At 42.6% G+C, this 18,126-nt stretch overlaps 2 protein-coding genes across 3 annotated transcripts in view; one reads left to right on the top strand and one right to left on the bottom strand.

The window, feature by feature from the left end:
• Positions 1-468: 468 nt before the first annotated feature.
• LOC115129211 (mediator of RNA polymerase II transcription subunit 7-like) lies at positions 469-2,388 on the bottom strand. The gene is made up of 2 exons (XM_029659319.2): positions 2,243-2,388; positions 469-1,669 (listed from the first exon to the last, which is right to left on the bottom strand). The coding sequence occupies exon 2, from the start codon at positions 1,659-1,661 to the stop codon at positions 903-905; it is 759 nt and encodes a 252-aa protein (XP_029515179.1). The 5' UTR covers positions 1,662-1,669; positions 2,243-2,388; the 3' UTR covers positions 469-902.
• A 1,152-nt stretch (positions 2,389-3,540) lies between these two features.
• itk (IL2 inducible T cell kinase) overlaps positions 3,541-18,126 on the top strand; it is a 40,348-nt gene continuing 25,762 nt past the window's right edge. Inside the window, exons 1-8 of one of the 2 annotated variants that reach the window (XM_065018431.1) lie at positions 3,541-3,850; positions 4,096-4,200; positions 4,349-4,430; positions 4,651-4,776; positions 5,395-5,432; positions 5,550-5,701; positions 5,962-6,027; positions 6,157-6,211. In XM_065018431.1, coding sequence (XP_064874503.1) covers positions 3,713-3,850; positions 4,096-4,200; positions 4,349-4,430; positions 4,651-4,776; positions 5,395-5,432; positions 5,550-5,701; positions 5,962-6,027; positions 6,157-6,211 — 762 coding nt within the window. In that variant the 5' untranslated portion in view covers positions 3,541-3,712. Of the gene's footprint in view, positions 3,851-4,095; positions 4,201-4,348; positions 4,431-4,650; positions 4,783-5,394; positions 5,433-5,549; positions 5,702-5,961; positions 6,028-6,156; positions 6,212-18,126 lie in introns of both variants that reach the window. The other variant, XM_065018430.1, reaches the window with a different exon arrangement.

The raw sequence follows: 18,126 nt of genomic DNA, 5'->3' as shown, positions 1-18,126 counted from the left end.
GGCAGTATATGGCAGATCTCTGACTGGGACATTAGCTCACGTTGTTGAAGGTAGGATCATACATATCAAGCTGCTACACACAAAGCTTCACAGACCTGCCCCCCTCTCTCTAACAAAGACTGTTGCAGTGGCTGTTTGCAAGTCATTGGGACACTGACATTCAATCACATAAGGCTATGATGTGTAAATAGGGTTCAGGTTTGATCATAGAACGCACAAGATAAAGCATTCTTGGACTACATTTTATAATGCAGTTCAGCTCCTAAAAATATATTTGGTTTGTTTTCACAGGGACTAACTCTAAGGTAAGACATATAATTTGAAAAGTAGAAAAGTGGTTTCCAGTCAAGACTCAGTTTTAAGACACCTTGAAAGGATTCAGCAGAACCAACCAGTGGCATAATAGAAAAGGGTGGTAGGCCTAATTATTTCTCTAATGCAAACATTTTTTTTAAATAAGTATATAAATTGTTATAGGACGTAGAAATTAGTTTATTAAAACTTTATCAAATTATGAATTTTACCAGCATCTAAACCCCAATGATATCCCAAATGTCTCAACTCAAGGAAGGTGAGTCTTCATAGTCCATGACACATCATTTCAGTAAAGCTTTGACTTAAGAAAAAAATACTATAACTGCGGACAGCGTATGTGATCAGAACCACATTAAGCATACGACACAATTCAACCGAGACCAATGAGACAAACATAATGACCAGGAAAAACCTATATTCAGCAAGGTGAATCATTTTGATTCTGAACGTTGCATATAGAAATATAATGGTCAATGGTCAATTCACTATTCTACACAGACAATCATCGCTCTACAGAACAATTTTATATCTGAACGTTCTTCACTGTTGCACCCTGCTGTAGAGACCCCTAGCTCTAAACACAAAACTCAGGCGATATCGTCGATAATACTACACATGGCAGCATCCTTGTCCAATACTCTGTCTTTCTTAGCAGCACCACCCATGCTTTTGTCCTGTTGTGGCCCAACAACCATACAGCTAGTCCCAGCCTCCTCCACGTCCATGGGCTCAGTCTTTAGCCTGGCGTCCAACCCCAACGCCCCGCCAATCCCAACACCCCTTGCCACATCCCCTGCCCCACTCAAGCCCTCAGTCTGGGGTAGGTCATCGGGCAGGGAGGCCAGGCACCCCTGGATCATCTCCACCACCCTCTCCAGATGTTTCTGGAACCTCTCTGCAGTCTCCAGTCGCTGTCTCTTCTGCACTTCCATCATCACCCTCAGGGTCTCTCTGGCCTGGTGCGGACGGTACTCATTGATCAGATGGTGCATGTGGACAAACAGCAGCTTCAGGTCCTCCAGCTTCTCCTCTCTCTTTATACTGCCAGGGCTCTTGATCAGGATGTCCAGGAGATCCAGGAAATTCACCAGGATGGACATGTTGAGCTTCTTGAGCTCCCGTTTGTGGTGGAACTGCATGGGGTGGAGCCGCTCGATGCCCTGGCTCTCCAGCGGTCGGATGATCAGGTCGTCGCACTGGAACTGGTTGCCGAACATCATGTAGGTGTCTCGGATGGGAGGAGGGGGTTTGGGGATGAGCCCCTTGCGGATGTTCTCGTCTGTGTACTCCTTGATGTACTGCATAGGAGGGGGTGGCAGGGCACTCACCTGCTGTGGTTCACCCATAGTGAGGCCTGGATAGAGGAAAATGAGATTACAGATGTATTATAGCCTACCATATTACTTAAACATCATACTTTACCTTTTTAGCTGCATCGCCATTAAAAATAAACTGGGGAAAGAACGGATGCTATTATCCTGCTGATTAACAAAGAGGATGGTTCACCTCTTTATTTAGACAGTATAATCAAATATACTTATAATTCATAGGGTTTCCCCTATTAATCCGTGGTAATAGTTGCTAGCCGTGTGAGTAGCCGCGCATGCGCCAAGAGGGGCAGCATCTAGCTGGCTAGATTTGCTAACTTTAACGTTACAGTACGTAGGGCGGAGCTGGCTACGTTGTCTAAAACTAACCTGGGCAAGTGGCATTAATGCGCTAGCTAGAAGCCTACAAACGGCTTTTGTTAGAAACATAAGCGAACAATCTAGCTAGCTACACTTAATGACGACGTTTTTTCGTTTCAGTTGATTCAGTCTCTAGCGAGCTGACGCGTTAGCCAGCTAACAGCCCGGGGTTAGATAGCAGACTTGGAAGTCATTTCACGACAAGGAATGAGACAAAAGAAACAAAAGCTTAAACATACCTTTATATGGAGTCCTCAAGTACTGTATCTACTATCAACTGAAATCACCACCACAATTATTGCTTTACACAAAACATTTGTATGTGCAATGTCTCGTTTCCCTTTCATGCCCCTGTCATCCTATCCCATTGGTTGGTTTTTTTCTTGACATAATTTGTTGGCGGTGCGGATTGGTGAGATTCTCGACAGTAATGCGCGATTTGATTGGTTATCGCAGACTGGGCCGAAGTATTGTTGCAATATTTTAGATTTCATCCATCACATTTGTACAGTGTAAAAGGTGGCGTAAGAGCTCAACAGTGCGATGTTCAATCTGCTATAAATTAATGTCTCATTGTGATGGTCAACATACAGCTAAATGACATAATGAAGGAAACACCAACATAAAGGGTCTTAAACGTCCAATGAAGCTGTCTATATATCGTTATAAACTGGGTGGTTCGTTCCCTGAATGCTGATTGGCTGACAGACGTGGTACCGCGGACCTTATGACAAAACATGTGTTTTTAATGCTCTAATTACTTTGGTAACCAGTTTATAATAGCAATAAGCAGTGATGCTAAGTACTTAAGTATAAAACAATTAAAGTTCTACTTAAGTAGTTTTATGGGATATCTGTACTTCACTTTACTATTTATATGTTTGACAACTTTTACTTTTACTTTACTATATACCTAAAGAAAATAATGTACTTTTTACTCCATATGTTTTTCCTGATACCAAAAGTACTCGTTACATTTTGAATGCTTAACAGGACAGGAAAATGGTCCAATTTACGAACATATCAAGAGAACATGCCTGGTCATCCCTTATGCCTCTGACCTGGCAGACTCACTAAACACAAATGCTTTGTTTGGAAATTATGTCTGAGTATTAGAGTGTGCCCTGGCTATCTGTAAATATTTTTGTTTTTACAAATTGTTCTGTCTGGTTTGCTTTATATAAGAAATTTGAAATGATTTATACTTTTACTTTTGATACTTAAGTATATTTTAAACCAAATACTTTTAGACTTTTACTCAAGTAATATTTTACTGGGTGACTTTTGTACGTTTAGCCTGATTTCTGGGGAGAGAGCTGCTCAGGCCCTGTGGTTCTGTGCACCCATGCAGCTTGTGATGCTTCAACGTGTGTGTGTGTGTGTGTGTGTGTGTGTGTGTGTGTGTGTGTGTGTGTGTGTGTGTGTGTGTGTGTGTGTGTGTGTGTGTGTGTGTGTGTGTGTGTGTGTGTGTGTGTGTGTGTGTGTGCATCTTAGTCTCTGTGTGAGTGTTGGTTTCTATCAGCCATGCTCAAGGAAGTGGTTTACCTAGTGTATCTATAGCGGAAACTCACACGACACGAACTCCCATCAATCTTTTCCTTCTCTCCACTCCTCTATAGGTGTTCAGTCTAACTCTACAGCCCACCTCGCTGTCTCTCTCTCTGTCTCTCCCTCTGTCTCTCAATGTTAGCCAGGTATCTGTGTTCACTATGCTCCCCACAGTAATCTTGAAGGGGACTCTCATCAAGAAATCTCAGCAGAAGCGAAGGACGTCGCCCTGTAATTACAAGGAAAGGTTCTTTGTCTTGGACACCCAGGACCTGACCTATTCTGAACAGCGCCCTGGGGTATGTACAATTATTGTTAAATTGTGTGGCGTTTGTTTGTTTATCGATTTCTGTCAAGAATGACATTTAATGTTGAAATTAATTTACACTTTATACTTCAGTAGTCTAATTTTGAAAATCATATGTTGAGTTATGAAGAAATCTTGCTTTCACAGTGTATGACAGTTACTGTATGGGGGTTGTATTGTTTGATATGAAAATAGAAAGTTGTGAAGATGTTGATAGAAACCTTTATTCATCTTCAGAAAAAGCCCAGCCAGAAAGGCTGCATTGAGCTCTCCAGGATCAAGTGTGTAGAGATAGTGTGCAGTGAAGCCCCAATCCCCTGCAGCAACAAGTACCCCTTCCAGGTAAGACCACATAAGACAACTCATCTCTTCTACCGCTTCTGTCTAATGGAGGAATGCTAATTACTCACCATTGGGAACAGTTTACAATGACTTTCATTTATAAGCCATGACACTGTTTTCTTTTAGATGTGCATAAATGTCTCAACAGGTTGTCCACGACAACTGCTACCTGTACATCTTCGCCCCGGACAACGACTGTCGTCAGAGATGGGTCCGGGCTCTGAAGGAGGGTGAGCAGCCGTTATGGGAAACATTCAACATCAGACCCATAATACCAATACCACAGAGCTGAGTTTGTTCATATATATATATACCATAATATATATACCATAAGATTAGAAAAACAACATAATATGAAGAGTAGTATATCAACATTATATTATAAACTCTATGACACATTTGAGCCTCCATGTCTTAGACTGTATTTCATTTGTCTCTCGTGTCATGAAGAGACCAAGTGCAACACATTACTCCTGAAGTATCACCCCAACTTCTGGACGGAGGGGAGGTGGAGGTGCTGTTACCAGACAGAGAAGATGGCTACGGGGTGTCAGGAGTACGACCCTGTGGGATACGGTACAGGTATATTTAATTTGAAGAGTGCATTTCCCACACTCAATAAACATAATCATTAGTATTATTATGTCTTACATATAAACCATTTATAAATCCTATGAAAAGTTATTATTCTTATTATGAAAACTGCCCATAATGTGAATTTAATCTCTATGGCCTATTGACGCACTGGTGTGTCAATCTAAGTAACATAATAATAAAATCTGTCAGTTTACGCTAGAGATGTGTTTTTTAGCAATGGGCTGCATCTCAATCCACCACATCCACCTTGGTCACCATTCTGTAGTGGAAGGTGGCAGAGCTACAACGCTGTCTGTCAGACCAGGAGACATCCCGACAATCAGTCTTCTCATCAACATTTCTGTAGCACACAAACTAATATGACCACTATTGAAAAGGGAGACCCATAAAGTAACCCATACACACACACACACACACACACACACACACACACACACACACACACACACACACACACACACACACACACACACACACACACACACACACACACACACACACACACACACACACACACACACACACACACACACACACACACACACACACCCAGCAGCTTAGACTTTTAAGAATTAACCACAAAATGCCCTTCTGTAGCTTCCAAGAAGCCTCTCCCTCCAACCCCGGACACACAGGTAAATATGCATGATATGTCATGTCTATATACTTCACCGTGCCTGTAAACGTACAGTATGTTGCTTTGAGTCACATTAATGCTAAGGATCAGTGTTTCCCTTACATCGTGCCCGTAGCGGCGGCTCTCCGACCCGGGCCAGAATGTGGTGGTTGCGCTACAGAACTACAGTCCCCTTGGAGACACAGAGCTGCCCCTTCACAAAGACCAGGAGTACATCCTGACTGACAGCTCCCACCATGATTGGTGGACTGTACAGGACCACAGAGGGTAAGTAGAGACGACATGGCAACACTATTATAACCCTATGACTTCTCGGTGACAACCCTATGACATCTCTGTGACAACCTTATGACATCTCTGTGACAACCCTATGACATCTCTATGACAACCTTATGACATCTCTGTGACAACCCTATGACATCTCTATGACAACCCTATGACATCTGTCTGAGCCTATCTGTAATAAGTATTATTGGCTGTTTAGTTGTACACACCTACAGTATTCATTGTGTCCTTTCCTTCAATAGAAACACAGGTTTTGTACCTTGCACTTATATAGCGGAAAAATCCTGCAACAACTTCAACAGATTTGAGTGAGTCGGATTTATATCAAATACAATTCTCCTGACTATTTTTATAGTATAAGGTAACAATTGTACCCTGTTATTTTATTTCAGACATCTGATTGGTCTAGGTTGATAATTCCCCTTCTTGTTTTCCAGATGGTACAACAAAGACATAACGAGGGGAAGAGCTGAGGAGCTGCTGATGACAGAGGTAAAACAACGCCGACTTTCTTCAGTTTGGGGTTAAACTGTACTTCAGAAGGGAGAGGACAGACATAGTTTGGTGTTAAACTGTACTTCAGAAGGGAGACAACAGACATAGTTTGGTGTTAAACTGTACTTCAGAAGAGAGAGGACAGACATAGTTTGGTGTTAAACTGTACTTCAGAATGGAGACAACAGACATAGTTTGGTGTTAAACTGTACTTCAGAAGGGAGACAACAGACATAGTTTGGTGTTAAACTGTACTTCAGAAGAGAGAGGGCAGACATAGTTTGGTGTTAAACTGTACTTCAGAAGGGAGAGGACAGACATAGTTTGGTGTTAAACTGTACTTCAGAATGGAGACAACAGACATAGTTTGGTGTTAAACTGTACTTCAGAAGGGAGACGACAGACATAGTTTGGTGTTAAACTGTACTTCAGAAGGGAGACAACAGACATAGTTTGGTGTTAAACTGTACTTCAGAAGGGAGACAACAGACATAGTTTGGTGTTAAACTGTACTTCAGAAGGGAGAGGACAGACATAGTTTGGTGTTAAACTGTACTTCAGAAGGGAGACAACAGACATAGTTTGGTGTTAAACTGTACTTCAGAATGGAGACAACAGACATAGTTTGGTGTTAAACTGTACTTCAGAAGGGAGAGGACAGACATAGTTTGGTGTTAAACTGTACTTCAGAATGGAGACAACAGACATAGTTTGGTGTTAAACTGTACTTCAGAAGGGAGAGGACAGACATAGTTTGGTGTTAAACTGTACTTCAGAAGGGAGACGACAGACATAGTTTGGTGTTAAACTGTACTTCAGAAGGGAGACAACAGACATAGTTTGGTGTTAAACTGTACTTCAGAAGGGAGACAACAGACATAGTTTGGTGTTAAACTGTACTTCAGAAGGGAGACAACAGACATAGTTTGGTGTTAAACTGTACTTCAGAATGGAGAGGACAGACATAGTTTGGTGTTAAACTGTACTTCAGAAGGGAGAGGACAGACATAGTTTGGTGTTAAACTGTTAAACTGTACTTCAGAAGGGAGAGGACAGACATAGTTTGGTGTTAAACTGTACTTCAGAAGGAGAGGACAGACATAGTTTGGTGTTAAACTGTACTTCAGAAGGGAGACAACAGACATAGTTTGGTGTTAAACTGTACTTCAGAAGGAGAGGACAGACATAGTTTGGTGTTAAACTGTACTTCAGAAGAGAGAGGACAGACATAGTTTGGTGTTAAACTGTACTTCAGAAGGGAGAGGACAGACATAGTTTGGTGTTAAACTGTACTTCAGAATGGAGAGGACAGACATAGTTTGGTGTTAAACTGTACTTCAGAAGGGAGACAACAGACATAGTTTGGTGTTAAACTGTACTTCAGAAGGGAGACAACAGACATAGTTTGGTGTTAAACTGTACTTCAGAAGTACTTCAGGAGACAACAGACATAGTTTGGTGTTAAACTGTACTTCAGAAGGAGAGGACAGACATAGTTTCAGAAGGAGACAACAGGTGTTAAACTGTAGTTTGGTGTTAAACTGAAGGGAGACAACAGACATAGTTTGGTGTTAAACTGTACTTCAGAATGGAGAGGACAGACATAGTTTGGTGTTAAACTGTACTTCAGAAGGGAGACAACAGACATAGTTTGGTGTTAAACTGTACTTCAGAAGGGAGACAACAGACATAGTTTGGTGTTAAACTGTACTTCAGAAGGGAGAGGACAGACATAGTTTGGTGTTAAACTGTACTTCAGAAGGAGAGGACAGACATAGTTTGGTGTTAAACTGTACTTCAGAAGGAGAGGACAGACATAGTTTGGTGTTAAACTGTACTTCAGAATGGAGAGGACAGACATAGTTTGGTGTTAAACTGTACTTCAGACATAGTTTGGTGTTAAACTGTACTTCAGAAGGAGAGGACAGACATAGTTTGGTGTTAAACTGTACTTCAGAGAGGACAGACATAGTTTGGTGTTAAACTGTACTTCAGAAGGGAGAGGACAGACATAGTTTGGTGTTAAACTGTACTTCAGAATGGAGAGGACAGACATAGTTTGGTGTTAAACTGTACTTCAGAAGGGAGACAACAGACATAGTTTGGTGTTAAACTGTACTTCAGAAGGGAGAGGACAGACATAGTTTGGTGTTAAACTGTACTTCAGAAGGGAGAGGACAGACATAGTTTGGTGTTAAACTGTACTTCAGAAGGGAGAGGACAGACATAGTTTGGTGTTAAACTGTACTTCAGAATGGAGAGGACAGACATAGTTTGGTGTTAAACTGTACTTCAGAAGAGAGAGGACAGACATAGTTTGGTGTTAAACTGTACTTCAGAAGGGAGAGGACAGACATAGTTTGGTGTTAAACTGTACTTCAGAATGGAGAGGACAGACATAGTTTGGTGTTAAACTGTACTTCAGAAGGGAGAGGACAGACATAGTTTGGTGTTAAACTGTACTTCAGAAGGGAGAGGACAGACATAGTTTGGTGTTAAACTGTACTTCAGAAGGGAGAGGACAGACATAGTTTGGTGTTAAACTGTAGGGAGAGGACAGAAGGAGAGGACAGACATAGTTTGGTGTTAAACTGTACTTCAGAATGGAGAGGACAGACATAGTTTGGTGTTAAACTGTACTTCAGAAGAGAGAGGACAGACATAGTTTGGTGTTAAACTGTACTTCAGAAGGAGAGGACAGACATAGTTTGGTGTTAAACTGTACTTCAGAAGGGAGAGGACAGACATAGTTTGGTGTTAAACTGTACTTCAGAAGAGAGAGGACAGACATAGTTTGGTGTTAAACTGTACTTCAGAAGGGAGAGGACAGACATAGTTTGGTGTTAAACTGTACTTCAGAATGGAGAGGACAGACATAGTTTGGTGTTAAACTGTACTTCAGAAGAGAGAGGACAGACATAGTTTGGTGTTAAACTGTACTTCAGAAGAGAGAGGACAGACATAGTTTGGTGTTAAACTGTACTTCAGAAGAGAGAGGACAGACATAGTTTGGTGTTAAACTGTACTTCAGAAGGGAGAGGACAGACATAGTTTGGTGTTAAACTGTACTTCAGAAGGGAGACAACAGACATAGTTTGGTGTTAAACTTCAGAAGAGGAGAGGACAGACATAGTTTGGTGTTAAACTGTACTTCAGAATGGAGAGGACAGACATAGTTTGGTGTTAAACTGTACTTCAGAAGGGAGAGGACAGACATAGTTTGGTGTTAAACTGTACTTCAGAAGGAGACAACAGAAGGGTTAAAGACAGGGACAGACATAGTTTGGTGTTAAACTGTACTTCAGAATGGAGAGGACAGACATAGTTTGGTGTTAAACTGTACTTCAGAAGGGAGAGGACAGACATAGTTTGGTGTTAAACTGTACTTCAGAAGGAGAGGACAGACATAGTTTGGTGTTAAACTGTACTTCAGAATGGAGAGGACAGACATAGTTTGGTGTTAAACTGTACTTCAGAAGGAGGACAGACATAGTTTGGTGTTAAACTGTACTTCAGAAGGAAGGACAGGAGTTTGGTGTTAAACAGGACAGACATAGTTTGGTGTTAAACTGTACTTCAGAAGGAGAGGACAGACATAGTTTGGTGTTAAACTGTACTTCAGAAGGGAGAGGACAGACATAGTTTGGTGTTAAACTGTACTTCAGAATGGAGAGGACAGACATAGTTTGGTGTTAAACTGTACTTCAGAAGGAGAGGACAGACATAGTTTGGTGTTAAACTGTACTTCAGAATGGAGAGGACAGACATAGTTTGGTGTTAAACTGTACTTCAGAAAGGAGAGGACAGACATAGTTTGGTGTTAAACTGTACTTCAGAAAGGGAGAGGACAGACATAGTTTGGTGTTAAACTGTACTTCAGAAGGGAGAGGACAGACATAGTTTGGTGTTAAACTGTACTTCAGAAAGAGAGAGGACAGACATAGTTTGTGTTAAACTGTTAGGACAGACTGTACTTCAGAAGGGAGAGGACAGACATAGTTTGGTGTTAAACTGTACTTCAGAATGGAGAGGACAGACATAGTTTGGTGTTAAACTGTACTTCAGAAGAGAGAGGACAGACATAGTTTGGTGTTAAACTGTACTTCAGAAGGGAGAGGACAGACATAGTTTGGTGTTAAACTGTACTTCAGAATGGAGAGGACAGACATAGTTTGGTGTTAAACTGTACTTCAGAAGGGAGAGGACAGACATAGTTTCAGAAGGAGAGGACAGACATAGTTTGTTAAACTGTACTTCAGAAGGGAGAGGACAGACATAGTTTGGTGTTAAACTGTACTTCAGAAGAGAGAGGACAGACATAGTTTGGTGTTAAACTGTACTTCAGAAGGGAGAGGACAGACATAGTTTGGTGTTAAACTGTACTTCAGAAGGGAGAGGACAGACATAGTTTGGTGTTAAACTGTACTTCAGAAGGAGAGGACAGACATAGTTTGGTGTTAAACTGTACTTCAGAAGGGAGAGGACAGACATAGTTTGGTGTTAAACTGTACTTCAGAAGGGAGAGGACAGACATAGTTTGGTGTTAAACTGTACTTCAGAATGGAGAGGACAGACATAGTTTGGTGTTAAACTGTACTTCAGAAGGGAGAGGACAGACATAGTTTGGTGTTAAACTGTACATAGTTTTCAGAATGGAGAGGACAGACATAGTTTGGTGTTAAACTGTACAGACATAGTTTGGTGTTAAGAACTTCAGGGAGAGGACAGACATAGTTTGGTGTTAAACTGTACTTCAGAAGGGAGACAACAGACATAGTTTGGTGTTAAACTGTACTTCAGAATGGAGAGGACAGACATAGTTTGGTGTTAAACTGTACTTCAGAAGAGAGAGGACAGACATAGTTTGGTGTTAAACTGTACTTCAGAATGGAGAGGACAGACATAGTTTGGTGTTAAACTGTACTTCAGAAGGGAGACAACAGACATAGTTTGGTGTTAAACTGTACTTCAGAAGGGAGAGGACAGACATAGTTTGGTGTTAAACTGTACTTCAGAAGGGAGAGGACAGACATAGTTTGGTGTTAAACTGTACTTCAGAAGAGAGAGGACAGACATAGTTTGGTGTTAAACTGTACTTCAGAAGGGAGAGGACAGACATAGTTTGGTGTTAAACTGTACTTCAGAAGAGAGAGGACAGACATAGTTTGGTGTTAAACTGTACTTCAGAAGGAGAGGACAGACATAGTTTGGTGTTAAACTGTACTTCAGAAGGGAGAGGACAGACATAGTTTGGTGTTAAACTGTACTTCAGAATGGAGAGGACAGACATAGTTTGGTGTTAAACTGTACTTCAGAAGAGAGAGGACAGACATAGTTTGGTGTTGTTACAGACATAGTTTGGTGTTAAACTGTACTTCAGAAGAGAGAGGACAGACATAGTTTGGTGTTAAACTGTACTTCAGAAGAGAGAGGACAGACATAGTTTGGTGTTAAACTGTACTTCAGAAGGGAGACAACAGACATAGTTTGGTGTTAAACTGTACTTCAGAAGGGAGAGGACAGACATAGTTTGGTGTTAAACTGTACTTCAGAAGGGAGAGGACAGACATAGTTTGGTGTTAAACTGTACTTCAGAAGAGAGAGGACAGACATAGTTTGGTGTTAAACTGTACTTCAGAATGGAGAGGACAGACATAGTTTGGTGTTAAACTGTCCTTCAGAAGGGAGACAACAGACATAGTTTGGTGTTAAACTGTACTTCAGAATGGAGACAACAGACATAGTTTGGTGTTAAACTGTACTTCAGAATGGAGAGGACAGACATAGTTTGGTGTTAAACTGTACTTCAGAAGGGAGAGGACAGACATAGTTTGGTGTTAAACTGTACTTCAGAAGGGAGACAACAGACATAGTTTGGTGTTAAACTGTACTTCAGAATGGAGAGGACAGACATAGTTTGGTGTTAAACTGTACTTCAGAAGAGAGAGGACAGACATAGTTTGGTGTTAAACTGTACTTCAGAATGGAGAGGACAGACATAGTTTGGTGTTAAACTGTACTTCAGAAGGGAGACAACAGACATAGTTTGGTGTTAAACTGTACTTCAGAAGGGAGACAACAGACATAGTTTGGTGTTAAACTGTACTTCAGAAGGGAGACAACAGACATAGTTTGGTGTTAAACTGTACTTCAGAAGGGAGACAACAGACATAGTTTGGTGTTAAACTGTACTTCAGAATGGAGAGGACAGACATAGTTTGGTGTTAAACTGTACTTCAGAAGAGAGAGGACAGACATAGTTTGGTGTTAAACTGTACTTCAGAAGGGAGAGGACAGACATAGTTTGGTGTTAAACTGTACTTCAGAATGGAGAGGACAGACATAGTTTGGTGTTAAACTGTACTTCAGAAGAGAGAGGACAGACATAGTTTGGTGTTAAACTGTACTTCAGAAGGGAGAGGACAGACATAGTTTGGTGTTAAACTGTACTTCAGAAGGGAGAGGACAGACATAGTTTGGTGTTAAACTGTACTTCAGAAGGGAGAGGACAGACATAGTTTGGTGTTAAACTGTACTTCAGAAGGGAGACAACAGACATAGTTTGGTGTTAAACTGTACTTCAGAAGAGAGAGTACAGACATAGTTTGGTGTTAAACTGTACTTCAGAAGGGAGAGGACAGACATAGTTTGGTGTTAAACTGTACTTCAGAAGGGAGAGGACAGACATAGTTTGGTGTTAAACTGTACTTCAGAAGGGAGAGGACAGACATAGTTTGGTGTTAAACTGTACTTCAGAAGGGAGAGGACAGACATAGTTTGGTGTTAAACTGTACTTCAGAAGGGAGAGGACAGACATAGTTTGGTGTTAAACTGTACTTCAGAATGGAGAGGACAGACATAGTTTGGTGTTAAACTGTACTTCAGAAGAGAGAGGACAGACATAGTTTGGTGTTAAACTGTACTTCAGAAGGGAGAGGACAGACATAGTTTGGTGTTAAACTGTACTTCAGAAGGGAGAGGACAGACATAGTTTGGTGTTAAACTGTACTTCAGAAGGAGAGGACAGACATAGTTTGGTGTTAAAAGGGAGAGGACAGACATAGTTTGGTGTTAAACTGTACTTCAGAAGAGAGAGGACAGACATAGTTTGGTGTTAAACTGTACTTCAGAAGAGAGGACAGACATAGTTTGGTGTTAAACTGTACTTCAGAATGGAGAGGACAGACATAGTTTGGTGTTAAACTGTACTTCAGAGAGGGAGACAACAGACATAGTTTGGTGTTAAACTGTGTTACAACTGTTAAACTGTACTTCAGAAGGAGAGGACAGACATAGTTTGGTGTTAAACTGTACTTCAGAAGGAGAGGACAGACATAGTTTGGTGTTAAACTGTACTTCAGAAGGGAGAGGACAGACATAGTTAAACTGTACTTCAGAATGGAGAGGACAGACATAGTTTGGTGTTAAACTGTACTTCAGAATGGAGAGGACAGACATAGTTTGGTGTTAAACTGTACTTCAGAAGGGAGACAACAGACATAGTTTGGTGTTAAACTGTACTTCAGAATGGAGACAACAGACATAGTTTGGTGTTAAACTGTACTTCAGAATGGAGAGGACAGACATAGTTTGGTGTTAAACTGTACTTCAGAAGGGAGAGGACAGACATAGTTTGGTGTTAAACTGTACTTCAGAAGGGAGACAACAGACATAGTTTGGTGTTAAACTGTTTGGTGTTAAACTGTACTTCAGAATGGAGAGGACAGACATAGTTTGTGTTAAACTGTACTTAAGACTGTAAACTTCAGAAGGGAGAGGACAGACATAGTTTGGTGTTAAACTGTACTTCAGAAGGGAGAGGACAGACATAGTTTGGTGTTAAACTGTACTTCAGAAGGGAGACAACAGACATAGTTTGGTGTTAAACTGTACTTCAGAATGGAGACAACAGACATAGTTTGGTGTTAAACTGTACTTCAGAAGGGAGACAACAGACATAGTTTGGTGTTAAACTGTACTTCAGAATGGAGACAACAGACATAGTTTGGTGTTAAACTGTACTTCAGAATGGAGACAACAGACATAGTTTGGTGTTAAACTGTACTTCAGAATGGAGAGGACAGACATAGTTTGGTGTTAAACTGTACTTCAGAAGAGAGAGGACAGACATAGTTTGTTGTTAAACTGTACTTCAGAAGAGAGAGGACAGACATAGTTTGGTGTTAAACTGTACTTCAGAAGAGGAGACAACAGACATAGAAGGGAGACAACAGTGTTAAACTGTACTTCAGAAGAGAGAGGACAGACATAGTTTGGTGTTAAACTGTACTTCAGAAGGGAGACAACAGACATAGTTTGGTGTTAAACTGTACTTCAGAAGAGAGAGGACAGACATAGTTTGGTGTTAAACTGTACTTCAGAAGAGAGACAACAGACATAGTTTGGGGTTAAACTGTACTTCAGAAGGGAGACAACAGACATAGTTTGGTGTTAAACTGTACTTCAGAAGGGAGACAACAGACATAGTTTGGTGTTAAACTGTACTTCAGAAGGGAGACAACAGACATAGTTTGGGGTTAAACTATACTTCAGAAGAGAGAGGACAGACATAGTTTGGTGTTAAACTGTACTTCAGAAGGGAGAGGACAGACATTGTGGGCCTGATTCAATCAAAAAGCGATGTTATCAGAATTACAACCAGACAAACTGAAACTAGAGAGAAAACATGTTTTTGTTATCCCTAAAAAAAGTATATCTGTAAAAATAATGTTTTTTATGTTTGAAAATGAGATCATGTTTTTGAATTTATCCAGAAAATGTGGTTACCGGATTTGATTGAATAAATTCCTGTATCTTGCCCCAGCAGCACGGATGCAAAAGCTGCGTTTTGCAAGATGCATGTCCACACGCACGCACACACGCACACACACACACAGAGTGAAAGATGACATTTGAAACAATGGAGCAGGTTGCTCAGGTCCAGGATTTCCTGTTGTAAATGTGTCATAATCGCTATTACAGACAGATGGTGACAGTGGTAGGGTAGGGTTAGGGTTGTGTAGTGTGACAGTGGGAGGGTTAGGGTTGTGTAGTGTGACAGTGGTAGGGTTAGGGTTGTGTAGTGTGACAGTGGGAGGGTTAGGGTTGTGTAGTGTGACAGTGGGAGGGTTAGGGTTGTGTAGTGTGACAGTGCTAGGGTAGGGTTAGGGTTATGTAGTGTGACAGTGGTAGGGTTAGGGTTGTGTAGTGTGACAGTGGTAGGGTTAGGGTTGTGTAGTGTGACAGTGGGAGGGTTAGGGTTGTGTAGTGTGACAGTGGGAGGGTTAGGGTTGTGTAGTGTGACAGTGCTAGGGTAGGGTTAGGGTTATGTAGTGTGACAGTGGTAGGGTTAGGGTTGTGTAGTGTGACAGTGGTAGGGTTAGGGTTGTGTAGTGTGACAGTAGGAGGGTTAGGCTTGTGTAGTGTGAAAGTGGGAGGGTTAGGGTTGTGTAGAGGGTTAGGGTTGTGTAGTGTGACAGTGGTAGGGTATGGTTAGGGTTGTGTAGTGTGACAGTGGTAGGGTTAGGGTTAGGGTTGTGTAGTGTGACAGTGGTAGGGTAGGTATGGGTTGTGTAGAGTGACGGTGGTAGGGTAGGGTTAGGGTTGTGTAGAGGGTTAGGGTTGTGTAGTGTGAAAGTGGGAGGGTTAGGGTTGTGTAGAGGGTTAGGGTTGTGTAGTGTGACGGTGGTAGGGTAGGTATGGGTTGTGTAGTGTGACAGTGGTAGGGTAGGTATGGGTTGTGTAGTGTGACGGTGGTAGGGTTAGGGTTGTGTAGTGTGACAGTGGTAGGGTAGGTATGGGTTGTGTAGTGTGACAGTGGTAGGGTAGGGTTAGGGTTGTGTAGTGTGACAGTGGTAGGGTAGGTATGGGTTGTGTAGTGTGACAGTGGTAGGGTAGGTATGGGTTGTGTAGTGTGACAGTGGTAGGGTAGGGTTAGGGTTGTGTAGTGTGACAGTGGTAGGGTAGGGTTAGGGTTGTGTAGTGTGACAGTGGTAGGGTAGGTATGGGTTGTGTAGAGTGACGGTGGTAGGGTAGGGTTAGGGTTGTGTAGTGTGATGGTGGTAGGGCAGGTATGGGTTGTGTAGAGTGACGGTGGTAGGGTAGGTATGGGTTGTGTAGTGTGACGGTGGTAGGGTAGGGTTAGGGTTGTGTAGTGTGATGGTGGTAGGGTTAGGGTTGTGTAGTGTGACAGTGGTAGGGTAGGTATGGGTTGTGTAGTGTGACAGTGGTAGGGCAGGTATGGGTTGTGTAGAGTGACGGTGGTAGGGTAGGTATGGGTTGTGTAGTGTGACGGTGGTAGGACAGTTATGGGTTTGTGTCAGAAGGGAGTGGTGGTTGGTAGTGACAGAGTATTAGGGTTGTGTAAGTAGAAAATGACAGTGGTAGTGGTAGGGTAGGGTTTAGGGTGGTGTGTATGGGTTTGTGTGACAGTGGTAGGGCAGGTAGGGTTGTGTAGTGTGACAGTGGTAGGGTAGGTATGGGTTGTGTAGTGTGACGGTGGTAGGGTAGGTATGGGTTGTGTAGTGTGACAGTGGTAGGGTGGGGTGGGAGGGTTAGGGTTGTGTAGTGTGACAGTGGTAGGGTAGGTATGGGTTGTGTAGTGTGACAGTGGTAGGGTAGGTATGGGTTGTGTAGAGTGACGGTGGTAGGGTAGGGTTAGGGTTGTGTAATGTGACAGTGGTAGGGTAGGGTTAGGGTTGTGTAGTGTGACAGTGGTAGGGTAGGGTTGTGTAGAGTGACGGTGGTAGGGTAGGGTTAGGGTTGTGTAGTGTGACAGTGGTAGGGTAGGGTTAGGGTTGTGTAGTGTGACGGTGGTAGGGTTAGGGTAGGTGTGACAGTGGTAGGGTAGGTAGGGTTAGGGGTTGTGTAGTGTGACAGTGGTAGGTAGGGGTTAGGGTTGTGTAGTGTGACAGTGGTAGGGTTAGGTTGTGTAGTGTGACAGTGGTAGGGTAGGGTATGGGTTGTGTAGTGTGACAGTGGTAGGGTAGGGTTAGGGTTGTGTAGTGTGACAGTGGTAGGGTTATGGGTTGTGTAGTGTGACAGTGGTAGGGTAGGGTATGGGTTGTGTAGTGTGAGTGGACGGTGGTAGGGGGTTAGGGTTGTGTAGTGTGACAGTGGTAGGGTTAGGGTTGTGTAGTGTGACAGTGGTAGGGTAGGGGTATGGGTTGTGTAATGTGACAGTGGTAGGGTAGGTATGGGTTGTGTAGTGTGACAGTGGTAGGGTATGGGTTGTGTAGAGTGTGGTAGGGTAGGGTTGTGTTGTGTAGTGTGACGGTGGTAGGGTGTAGTGTGATGGTGGTAGGGTTAGGGTTGTGTAGTGTGACAGTGGTAGGGTAGGTATGGGTTGTGTAGTGTGACAGTGGTAGGGCAGGTATGGGTTGTGTAGAGTGACGGTGGTAGGGTAGGCAGTGGTATGGGTAGGGCAGGGGTTAGGGTTGTGACGGTGTGATGGTGGTAGGGTTAGGGTTGTGTAGTGTGACAGTGGTAGGGTAGGTATGGGTTGTGTAGTGTGACAGTGGTGGTAGGGTTAGGGGTTAGGTGACAGTGGTAGGGTTAGGGTTGTGAGTGTGACAGTGGTAGGGTAGGGTTAGGGTTGTGTAGTGTGACAGTGGTAGGGTAGGGTATGGGTTGTGTAGTGTGACGGTGGTAGGGTAGGTATGGGTTGTGTAGTGTGACAGTGGTAGGGTAGGGTTAGGGTTGTGTAGTGTGACAGTGGTAGGGTAGGGTAGGCTGTGTAGTGTGACAGTGGTGGGTTGTGTAGTGTGACAGTGGTAGGGTAGGTATGGGTTGTGTAGTGTGACAGTGGTAGGGTAGGGTTAGGGTTGTGTAGTGTGACAGTGGTAGGGTAGGTATGGGTTGTGTAGTGTGACGGTGGTAGGGTAGGTATGGGTTGTGTAGTGACAGTGGTAGGG

Source organism: Oncorhynchus nerka, linkage group LG5 (genome assembly GCF_034236695.1).
Source record: "Oncorhynchus nerka isolate Pitt River linkage group LG5, Oner_Uvic_2.0, whole genome shotgun sequence".
Taxonomy (NCBI): domain Eukaryota; kingdom Metazoa; phylum Chordata; class Actinopteri; order Salmoniformes; family Salmonidae; genus Oncorhynchus; species Oncorhynchus nerka.
The sequence above is the reverse complement of the archived record's forward strand: the minus strand, read 5'-3'. Positions and strand labels throughout refer to the sequence as shown.